General features: G+C 36.8%; 1 protein-coding gene across 3 annotated transcripts; it reads right to left on the bottom strand.

The window, feature by feature from the left end:
* Positions 1-198: 198 nt before the first annotated feature.
* On the bottom strand, positions 199-10,359 carry mastl (microtubule associated serine/threonine kinase-like). 3 transcript variants are annotated; one of them, XM_058765952.1, is made up of 13 exons: positions 10,137-10,358; positions 9,894-10,021; positions 9,482-9,619; positions 8,447-8,586; positions 8,279-8,367; positions 7,420-7,526; positions 6,469-6,628; positions 6,156-6,325; positions 4,646-5,737; positions 4,404-4,545; positions 1,862-1,975; positions 1,116-1,217; positions 199-975 (listed from the first exon to the last, which is right to left on the bottom strand). In XM_058765952.1, the coding sequence occupies exons 3-13, from the start codon at positions 9,599-9,601 to the stop codon at positions 818-820; spliced, it is 2,394 nt and encodes a 797-aa protein (XP_058621935.1). In that variant the 5' UTR covers positions 9,602-9,619; positions 9,894-10,021; positions 10,137-10,358; the 3' UTR covers positions 199-817. The 3 variants fall into 3 exon arrangements, with proteins under 3 accessions (XP_058621935.1, XP_058621934.1, XP_058621933.1); XM_058765951.1 differs by having other exon boundaries at positions 10,097-10,358; XM_058765950.1 differs by having other exon boundaries at positions 9,894-10,359.
* Between the last annotated feature and the right edge of the window lie 712 nt (positions 10,360-11,071).

The following is an 11,071-nucleotide window of genomic DNA, read 5'->3' on the forward strand; positions in this document are numbered from 1 at the left end:
AAAGATTAAAGGAAAAAAATAATAATAATTGCACAACCACCAATCAGGTGCACCAACTGTATACACGTCATTGAAGAAAAGAAAGTAGTAGTTTTGCGCGCTTTTTCTTAATTGGTTGATTCGTCGCTTTTGTGTCAGACATGAACTCACTCCTGGACGCATTTTTGGAACCAGCAGAACTCAAGCAATACCCCTCAGGAAGTGAAATGTATTTATTTATGCTTACATGTGGAAAAACAGCACGTTTTAAGATTCAGAGATAATTAATCCAGAAACAATGCATATTTATAAATACAACAATCGTATTTTATTTTATTTAATGTGAAACATTTCCAGAATCATCTAAAAATAGTGTTATAAACCACATTTCCAAAGCGTTGCATATGTATCAAATGATTATAAATTGGCATACATTTTATAAGCAGCAACCATGTTCAGAATCATACTTACTGTAGACTAGTTAAAATATTTAGCATGTTAAAATTACAGTCCGACAAGCATAGTTTTCAAGAAAACATGAGTAAAAATAGCAACGTCTTCAATCTAAATGTCGTTATATAATATATTACTTTTTCCAAACAACCGTAACGGAAGATTTTATACAAGTCTTGTGGTTAAAATCCCACCTCACTGCATTTCAGGACGCTTTCCAGCATGACGTCATTCTACATGTGTATTTTCAAGAACATACAAAACATGAATGAAGACAGAAGGATGGAGGACAAACAAGAGCACTGTTGGACCTGTATTCATTAGAGCTTCCACAACACGGCTACACCTGAACATACAGAGTCCACTGCACTACAGTCTGTGTGCGTTACAGACTGAAGCCTGATACAGTGAGATGCTGGGCCGTGTTTCTCGCCTCAAAGTACGAGGTGTCAGTCTCATCATCAGGCTGAGGGATGAAGGGCATAGTCTGATGGTGAAGGTTTTCCCAGTCCACACCTTCAAGGAATGGATGATCCTTCAGCTCTACAGAAAGGATTGGAAAGGACAAGAAAAGTATCGAGGGCAGTAAATGTTAATATTGAGAATTAAGTATTTTAGTCATTAACACTCATTACTTGTTAGTAAGAATTTCTAAAGTGTTAGATGTTTGTGTGGGTATCCACCTTTTAAGCCAGCCCGTTTGGTTGCATCCATAGTGAGAAGAATCTCTATGGCATTTCTTGCATTCTGGGTTAACTCCTCCTCTCCATCTGGCCACGGTATATCTGAACACACCATTCATGAAGCACATGTAGATCAGACACAGACAACACAACATTCTTCTCATGGATATTTTTGAGGGGCACACATTTACAAATATGGTGGAACCATTCTGAGATAATAATGAGGAAAATAATAATAAACAGTTAAAGGGATAGTTCACCCAAAAATGACAATTCCGTCATGACTTATTCACCATCATGTCGTTCCAAACCTGTAAGACCTTCATTCATCTTTGGAACACAAATGAAGATATTTTTGACGAAATCGGAGAGTTTTCTGACCCTGCATAGACAGCAGCACAACTGAAATGTTCCCAGACCCAGAAACGTAGTAAGGACATCGGTGGTTCAACCGTAATTTTACAAATCTACGAGAATACTTTGTACACAAAGAAAACAAAAATGACTTTATTCAACAAAAGTGGTACTCTTGTGCAGGGGAAAAAAATTGTTTTGTTTTCTTTGCGCATAAAAGGTATTCTCGTAGCATACTAAAATTACAGTTGAACCACTGATGTCCTTAGGAGGGTCAGAAAGCTCTCGGATTTCATCAAAAATATCTTAAGTTGTGTTCCATTTGAAAACTTTTTTTTTTTAATAAATAACAGTTTAAAAACAAAAATGTATTTAATCACTGGCCCTCTAACCTCTGTTGAGAATGTTCTGGAACACCAGCTGAGGGGTCTCATCGTTAAACGGCGGGACTCCTGTGAGGAACTCGAACAGACAGACACCTAACGCCCACCAATCCACCATGAAATCTGTAGGAGAGCAAAAAAACAAAAAACAATTGAGACTCTGTGTTCTATTTCTACAAACATGAATCTTGGCACAATGTGTTAGAATGTGACCACTATTATAAAGCAGTGACAACAGCAGTCGTAAGTTGATTTTGAGGGGAAAAGGAATCAGCACAACACACAAAACCAGCTTGAACTCAAGTAGAAAATGATAGAAAATGTCACATTACAAAACTGAACAAAAATCAGTCCTCGGGTCATAAATAATGTTCTCAAGAGTCTGAAGTGAAGATAAGCGCTTAAGTTTCAGACATGTATACCTTCAACTGATCAACTTCAAGTTCTTGTGCCAGTAGTGGCACAAAACAGCAAAAATAACTATTTTAAGAAAACATAACTACAAAACCCCAATGCTAGGATGTGCTGGATGGTTACCAGGGTGTTGCTATGCAGTTGCTAGGGTGTTCTGGGTGGTCAAAAAGACGGAATCAAAAGAGTACACTGCCAAATCTCTAGTTTTACCTCAGTCCCTTCTTCGTTGCAAGTTGATAGACAATTTTCACAATAAAACAGGTGAAAAAAAATAATAAAAATACTGTTTGCTTAGAAAAGTAATAACACCTCTTTAACAAGCTGCACTATTTGAGACACCTTTTATGCCCATAGAACAAACATGAATTTATTTTTTGAATTGCTAACATGAAAGTATACTTAAGCTTTCACTCAAACACTTAGTGTAATCGTATAGCTGAGCGCACAGCCTTTCAAACATACTACATTTGACAATGTGTGCGAAACACAGGCAAAGTTCCATCTGTGTCAAACATTTTTCTCCAAATCTGCGCCACACGCACTGTACCCATACAATAGCATACAAGTAAAAGTGTAGTACACTTTGGGCTTAACAAGTATATCTAAATTAAATGGCACTTTTTTTTTTTTTAACACAACAGTGCATGTGACCCAATTTTTGCACTAATCAGTAGGTCCAGAAGGTGGCAACACTGACCATGGCTACTGTCTAAAAGTACTACAAAGTAGCCATAAATTACGTTTACTTGACTCTATTAACTAGAATGACAAAATATTTTTCACTGAATTTCACTAGAATCCCCCAGAATTCCCAAGAACCATCATAACAGCCCAACAGAGTTCAGACAGCATTACTGAAGCATTAAGGGAGATGAATCAGGAGCTGCCAATCACAAAAGCTGCAACCCATATTGGAATTAGTCAGCCATGTCCTTAATTCAAGGCCCCGATATACGAAAACTGAAGAACGAACTAGCGTGATATGATTTCTAACAAAATTAGGCTAAATTTTGAATTTGTTTCAGAAGTTCAAAGCATCTTGCCAAAATAACTTTCTGTAAAATGCTGCTTCGATTTCTAATCACCTTTAAACTACCATTGGTCCATGGTCATTACGTAATTTTGCTTTCTCTGATGTGTAATTCTAATTCTGAAAGCAAGACTAACACATTTTATGTTTAACAGTGTAAAGCTGCATGTTTTTTAAATAAATGTGTTGTATAACATGCTATATAAATAAACATTACATGACTTAACTGGAGTGCTGAATTGCAGAGCCAGTGTAAAAATATCCACATCACTATGATCGGATGCTTTCTTAACTGCTGTTTTCTCATTGCTGTCATTTATTTTGTTATTGAGAGGAAAGCACACAGCACATATTGGCATATTCATCGAACTGCAAAGGATGTTCGTTAAAAGTTTACCACTACTAAGAATAAAAAAATTAAAAAAACTTCACTGTGAGTATATCGAGGCCTTAATATGGTAAAGCTGCCACGCATGCACCAACATCTCCATTGCTTATAATCTAACTCAATACTGTTTAGCATACTTACCACAGCGTACAGGCCCTGAAACTAAAACATAATATCTGTTAATGAAGGCAAAGTGCAAAATTCAGGCCCATTTTATATTAGGTGTCTTTAACTACTATATGCTTATGTCAAAAAAGTGTAATTAATTATAGATGTAACTACAGAAATTAGTTACAAATGTAATTACACAGACATTTTTAATACAACTATAACGTAAAAACATGCTAGTACAGAGTAAGTGTGTTGTATCAAATGAGTCCCACATTTCTATAATACTAATGGCAGACTAATTAGTATTTTCCATTTTTTAAATAATGGAATCGCTCTCATAACCCTGTCCACTTTGCTAATGTGTGTGAATTTGGAGTAAAAATGATAGCAATTCAATGTTGACTTTATTTCAGCATTTTTGTGTATATCGCATATGCATTCCACATCTATGTTATATCTGCATTATACGGGCTGTTGGACGCCCTGCTTGCTCAGCCATTCAGCAGCAAAATCCGTAATGGTTGACCATTATCATTACCTAACATTTGAGGCACATATCTACAAAAGATCTACACATATTTCTAAATCTTGACTACTTAAACTCTTACCATGAGATTTGCCTAGTAAAAGTTCTGGTGCCAAGTAGTCAGGAGTTCCCAGGATAGGAGCCCCTTCTACACGTTCTGGACCTCTACGGACACTTTTTGGTGTCCTATAGGGAGTGTGAGAGATAACCATCTGCTGTGGAGTCTATGAAAGAAAAAGAAAACATTCTTTCATTTCCAATCCCAATCTAAAATTTTTTTTGTTTGTTTTCTCCAGTTTAGTTTGAGTTACAAAAGATTCTCACCTGGTAAAGTGAGCTGCTCAGACTAGGTCTTTTCTTCTGAACTGGAGTCACTGCAGACTGGGCATTGTGGAAGGAGGTTGACGCAGACAACTCCATGGCATCCAAAGAGGCCAGGCTGATATGTGAAGTACAAGAGCGGTTTATGGAGCTGCAGTAGCTCCTAAATGCAACCACGTTCCTGGGTTTGAGAAAGCCAGGTGATTTGACCATACTGTCAGACAGCCCACGAGGATGGTCAAGAAGAGAACGCTCAGATTTACCCCTATGCAGCTTTGCACTGCTGTGCTTTGGTGTAGCCAAGGTGGGCCGGGCCACCGGTGTGACTACAGAAATATCTTTTTCATCCAGCTCCTCAAAAGAGGAAGACAAAGCCTCTTGTTTAACCACTGACATCTCATGGGCTGAGCCATCCAAATCTAAACTAAGGCTTCTTCTGAGATTTCGGTCATCGCCGGGTGAGGTCGGGGAGCTTGAGATGACCTCTGTTTTATGCAAAGCCAACTCCTCACCTTGATCTTCAAGATCACAGAAGAGATTTTTGGCCACGGCTATCGGACTAGATTGCTTTGGGCCCATTCTCTCACTCAACTGTTGATATATCGGTGCACTTTTAACATCATCAAGCCCCACAGTGGAGAAAATGCCTGTCAAGCCTGTGTGGGCCCTTGAGTTGTCCTCTGGAATGTGGAAAGACCTCTTAAACACAGCGTCGTTTTTCTTGCAGTGGATCTCAGCCTGCTCTGGGCTTTTCTCTACTTCATCAAAAGCTCTCTTTACTGAGGATTTAGGCTCTGTTGGTGGCTCCGGTTTCATAAGACCGTTCCCAACTGATTGGCGGAGATCAGCCTTACCCAGTGGAGTAGCACAGTGGTCGGATGCACTGAATTGGAGCCTCTTTGCAGAAATATCTGGTTTAATAATTCTGCTATTGTCCACTTGGTTATTGAGTGGAGTCAGAACAGTGCTGCGATCTTGAGCTCGTGCTGGAAACATCTTCCTCCTTTCCACAGGTGTCAAGGGAAGGTTTCTTGACATTCTATTGCCCACTTCTCTTCCGTTTAACTGTGGAAGGTTCTCACCATCTTGTAAATTCTAGAAATGCATGACATTGTCAGGTTAATTTCTTTTATTATATACACTAAAATTGAAAAGTAAAAAGTATTGTTAAACTTCAAAATAGTATAGTAATACAATAGTTAAATTGTATTACTGCTCAATACATTTATACAGATAATTACAGATTTTCTTCATATGTATTAGTCATTATATAATATAAAATAGCTGCTCACTTCCCCTACTTTTACTTTGATCATCAATCGCTGAAAAATACATTTTTCATATTGTACATTTGAAACATTGTGATGCCGAATTTCAATTATAGCATTTAAAATGACTGATTAATTAGTTAGTTTTTAGTACATTACTACTTAATTTACATAGACAAAATAGTATTATTCAATGCCCTGTATGAAACAAAAGCCCTTCCTAAAACAGTAATGCTGATACAAACCTGCTCATCTTCCCACATCGGGCTGACACAGTCTTCAGAATCAGTAGTGGATGGTAACATGCATGAGTGAGCACTCCCAGCACTCAGAGTCTCAAATCTCTTCCTTGATTTCATCAACCTTGGTGTCAAACTCCTAGCAAGCAGGCCAGGACTGAATACACTGTTGGATCCTGGAGAATATCACATGTTAGGCTTTACATTATTCTAATAAACCATAATCAAAAGACAAATGTCGTTCTCAATATTACAGACAATGATGGACTCTAAATGTATATAATTATTTTCTTTTCTAGGTATGTATTCTGACACATACCTTGAGCTCGAGTTGTGCATAATGGTGAATTCAGATGATAAGCCCGTCTCTTCAGGAGAGGTGAACACAGAGAACTATTCCTCTGCTTGACTTTGCTGCAGGACATGGGGCTGCCCAACACTGTGGTGCTGTGACGCTTGCCTTCTGTCACCGGGGTATTCTGCCAATTCAAGTCAAAATATAACATATTGTACAAACTGTTTCAAACATGTTGTAGACAAGTTGATTTAATGATATAACAGATAACAGAACATCACTTTACATCACTATGTCTTACATGTGTTGATCAGGGTTTTGCATTTTTATATCTTGGAAAATTAAATGTTATTTCTTGTAGTTTTTGTGATATACTGACCATTTTTGTAATGTGATAGTACGACAGTGACTTCAGAAATCATTCTAATATGTGGATTTGGTACTCAAGAAACATTTACATTCACTTTTTTAAAAAAATGGTTGATGTATAGAAAGTTCAAAAGAACAGCATAAATTATTTAATGCACTAATTCTAGACTTTTGAAGGATACTGATAGCGATTTAGTATTTTGTAGATAATACATTTAAATGTCAGAAAGGTAACATTAACTAACATTAGCTAGTTGGCATGACGTTTTTGTCCAAACTGCAAGAATGACAGTCTGGAAAGCTTCAGTTAGAATAAGTTAAAAATGATATACAAAGCATTAATGTATCACGCTGTATGCCACAGTTTATCCAAATGTGTGTTTATTTATTTTTTTTATATATAGCTAAGAGTTACATTATAGCCCTTTTATTGAAATGATTCAAAGATGAAAATTTGCTACTAAAATAGATATTTGATAATCAATCAGCAATCAAATCAAAGCTAATAAAGCAACAACAGAATTATCAGGGACAGCAGAGAGAGAAAAAAAAAACAACTTTTTAATATGTAATATACAATTGGAATGATTCTGCAAATCTACTCACGAGACCAAGAGAGCTTATCAGTGACAGAACTTGACCAGGTGTTCTGAAATAATCTTCCTTAGGTTTCACCAAAGAAGGCGTGGTTAAAATGTCCATCAGGTTTAGTTCTGGAGGATGGGGAAGGAAAGGTTTGTTAATATCACAATAAAGTCAAAATATTTTAGCATTTCTGGTTGTTAAAGCTGCAGTCTGTAACTTTTTTGGTTAAAAATTATCCGAAATCAATATTTGAGAAAGTACATAACCAACCAGTGTTCAAAACCATTACCTTACTTTAGCCCGATTCACAACGGTTAGCTTATAATGATGTTTTCTAATTTGAGTGGTATGGGTAGGTTTTCACGGGAAATTCAAGCATTACACTGCGTCGTTACGTCACGTCTGTGAACACAAAGAAGTTGTCCCGGCTAGTATGCTATCGCATGTGAGGATCCTGCAGGTGGCATATCGTTTATAGCCTTTTCTCACAGCAGCTGGAATTATTAAATGTATAATGTAAAGGTAACGTTAATGCTTTTTTCCTCAGTTGGTCAGAACAAACGTGACTGACTTGTAACTTGTTCAGATGACAATATACAGTGAAAATTCTTATTTGGGTCATATATTCCAAGACGTAGACTAATCTGTGATTGCGAAGTACAGTAAACATCCACACCGGTGCGGTGACTGACTGCCACACATTCACCTCAAAACATTAGATTCATCCGAGCTGAGTACAACCCCCGCAACAAAAATTATTCCGCACGGAACTGCAATTCCAGGTTTTCAAACATAGATGGCGACAAAGAGACAAATCTTACTGACTGCAGCTTTAAAAATATTAATAAAAAATATATTTATTTGGAAAAAAAAAACATACCCCTGTCAAGTTTAACCTTGGAGAGCCCAAAGTCAGTGAGTTTAATGTGACCCTCATTCGAGATGAGCATGTTGTCTGGTTTTAAGTCCCTGAGTCAAATGATAAAAAGGAATGTCAGTTTGATAAACAAAAGACTAGAAATTACTCATAATTTTCCTGTGAATATACCTGTGAATAATGCTGTGCCTGTGAAGGTAATCCAGAGCGAGTGCGACCTCTGAGATGTATTTCAGAGACATGTCCTCATCAAAGTATCCGTAAATATGAAGAAGAGATTTTACATCTCCACCAATCAGATACTCCATCACCTAAAAAAAAAAATCAAATAAAACAGCATTAAGCATGCACCTTTTAAAGTATCACAAATTTTTTTTTACATTTGCTGAAAATGTACACAACCTCAGGCCAGCCGAGATGTAGATTAGATTGTTACTCATCAGTACAGTTCTGGAGAAATTTAGCATTCCATCACTTGCTCACCGGTGGATCCTCTGCAGTGAATGGGTGCCATCAGAACAACTGATACAAACATCACAGTAACCCACACAGCTCCAGTCCATCAATTAACATCTTGTGAAGTGAAAAAACTAAATGTTTGTAATGAACAAATTCACCTTTAAGATGATATTAACTTTATAATATCCCTTTCTCTAATGAAAAAGTCTGAATCAAGAGAGAGATATACAAAAATTTAGCACCATTTATAAGCGGAAACAGTTCTAAACTAACATATGATTGGATTTTGATGTGATAGGACAACAGGGGATGGACCATTTTATTGAAGGAAGCATTATTTTGAATTACGATATTTTAGTCAAAGAGACAGTTTAGAAGTTAAAATGCCTTTATGGACTTGTTTCTTTTTCAAACACACAGTTTTTTTTCACTTCACAAGACGTTAACTGATGGACTGGAGCCACGTGGATTACTTGTGGATTATTGTGATGTTATTATCAGCTGTTTGGACTCTCATTCTGACGGCACCCATTGACTACAGAGGATCCATTGGTGAGCAAGTGATGTACAGTAATGCAAAATTTCTCCAAATCTGTTTTCCGATGAAGAACTCATCCACATCTAAATGCGGGTAAGTACATTTTCTGCAAATTTTCATTTTTGGGTGAACTATTCTATATTTTCCACCTGAGGTCTTTTTGAAATGTGAACCACACAGGCTTTCATGAGATTCATCCTTGTACGTACCAGATAGACTTTAGTTGCAGTTTGAAGAGAATAAAACAGGTGCACAATAAAAGGACTTTTACTGAGAGCCAGAGCATCTCTCTCAGCTCTCATCTGATCGGTCATGTTCTTATCCACCATGTCTGCTTTCTTCACCACCTGACAGGAAAAAAAAAAAAAAGAACAAATTATTTAGCAATACTAACAATTTAAAAAAAATGGTTAAACAGTTGAGAAAATCTGAACGACATGATAAACAGTAACTATAATAATCAAATTTTAGTAAATTTAGGATACATTTTCGTTTTGGTCATAATGGAATATAAAAATAAATGACTATAATACGATTAACCTATACTTACTTTAAATAATGGCATGTGTAATTGTAATAATAATAACATTAGATACAAAACATAATTAAATATTTCTGTACCTTTACTGCATAGAGTTTGGAGTTGCATTTCTTTCTGGCGAGGTAAACCTTCCCAAAGGCTCCTCGACTGATAGGTTTGACCAGCACAAAGTCCTCGATGGAGGCAGCTTTCACTGCGCTGTTTGAGCCTTCAGATGATATTCCATGAGCTTCCATTTCTGCTGTCTCTTCAAATGTTAATTTAATCCAACTAGTTCACTAACCGTTAGATTAGATCACTAGTCTGTCTGTCTGTCGTCTCACCGTGTAGTCAGATGATCCTCCCTCAGAGAAGTAACCGATTTATGGTGATTATTGTGTTGAAAATCAAACACATATCACCACAAATGCTATTACACGCGACATGTATTCGTTTTGCATTAGTTTGAATTAGACAGTCCGACTTTCAGTCCACCGCATCCATTCTCACTGTTTACAAGCGCGACTCGTCTGTTTTGAAATTTGAAATGCGCTACATAAATTTGGGTCCTAAAACGCAGAGGTTTAGTTGCCCCGAACGTCTGAAATGAAATAGTCAACTGGAAAAAAAAGAAAAAAAAGCTTAATAAAGAATGTATAAGAGATTATGTTTAATGTATAAATGATATACTTTTTATGTTATTCTTACAATAAAAAATTACTGTTAAATTTCTGCAAAACGAATCAGGCAAAGACGTTGGCTACTTTGCAGGTCTTTAGTGGAGCGGAGCGGAGGAGGCGCCCACTGCTGGCCAGTGACAGAATAAAAGACTGAGCTCGTTATTCCTCCAGGGGGCGCGCGGCGGTTTAGAAATCTCAGAATGTCTTTGTAGCGATATTTGGAATATTTATTTACAAAAATATAATCACAAAGATTTTGGAACCTGCCGCACAAACGCAATTCCGCATATGCAATTTCTAAAGAATCTTTATTTTACATTTCCTTCCTCATAGAATAATTACAAACAGCGTTGAGAAAAGTAACAAGCATCAAGTCACATAATGCATGTGTTCTGTTTCGGAAGGACGTAGTGCTGGTTTTGAGTATGAACAGTCTAAAAGAAAAGTCTCATGTAGTGAATCTGATATTGATTCATGCAAAATTCCATAAACACAGATGAAAATATTCAGCCAGACCTCTCTCTTTTGTTTGCATGAAAGAATTTGAGCAATACCTTCCATTGATCTAATTGTCTAAGAACAAAAAAGCTTTAAAAACT

This window comes from Onychostoma macrolepis, chromosome 24 (assembly GCF_012432095.1).
Source record: "Onychostoma macrolepis isolate SWU-2019 chromosome 24, ASM1243209v1, whole genome shotgun sequence".
In the NCBI taxonomy this organism is placed as follows: Eukaryota; Metazoa; Chordata; class Actinopteri; order Cypriniformes; family Cyprinidae; genus Onychostoma; species Onychostoma macrolepis.

What these genes read in the sequence shown, in the direction of transcription:
- mastl (XM_058765950.1), bottom strand. Translation starts at nt 10,049, where the DNA reads ATGGAAGCTCATGGAATATCATCTGAAGGCTCAAACAGCGCAGTGAAA. An exon ending in CGATGTGGGAAGATGAGCAG is followed by an intron (nt 5,738 to 6,155) that starts GTTTGTATCAGC and finishes ATGCATTTCTAG; the next exon opens with AATTTACAAGATGGTGAGAA. An exon ending in CCAGAACATTCTCAACAGAG is followed by an intron (nt 1,218 to 1,861) that starts GTTAGAGGGCCA and finishes TGGTGTGTTCAG; the next exon opens with ATATACCGTGGCCAGATGGA.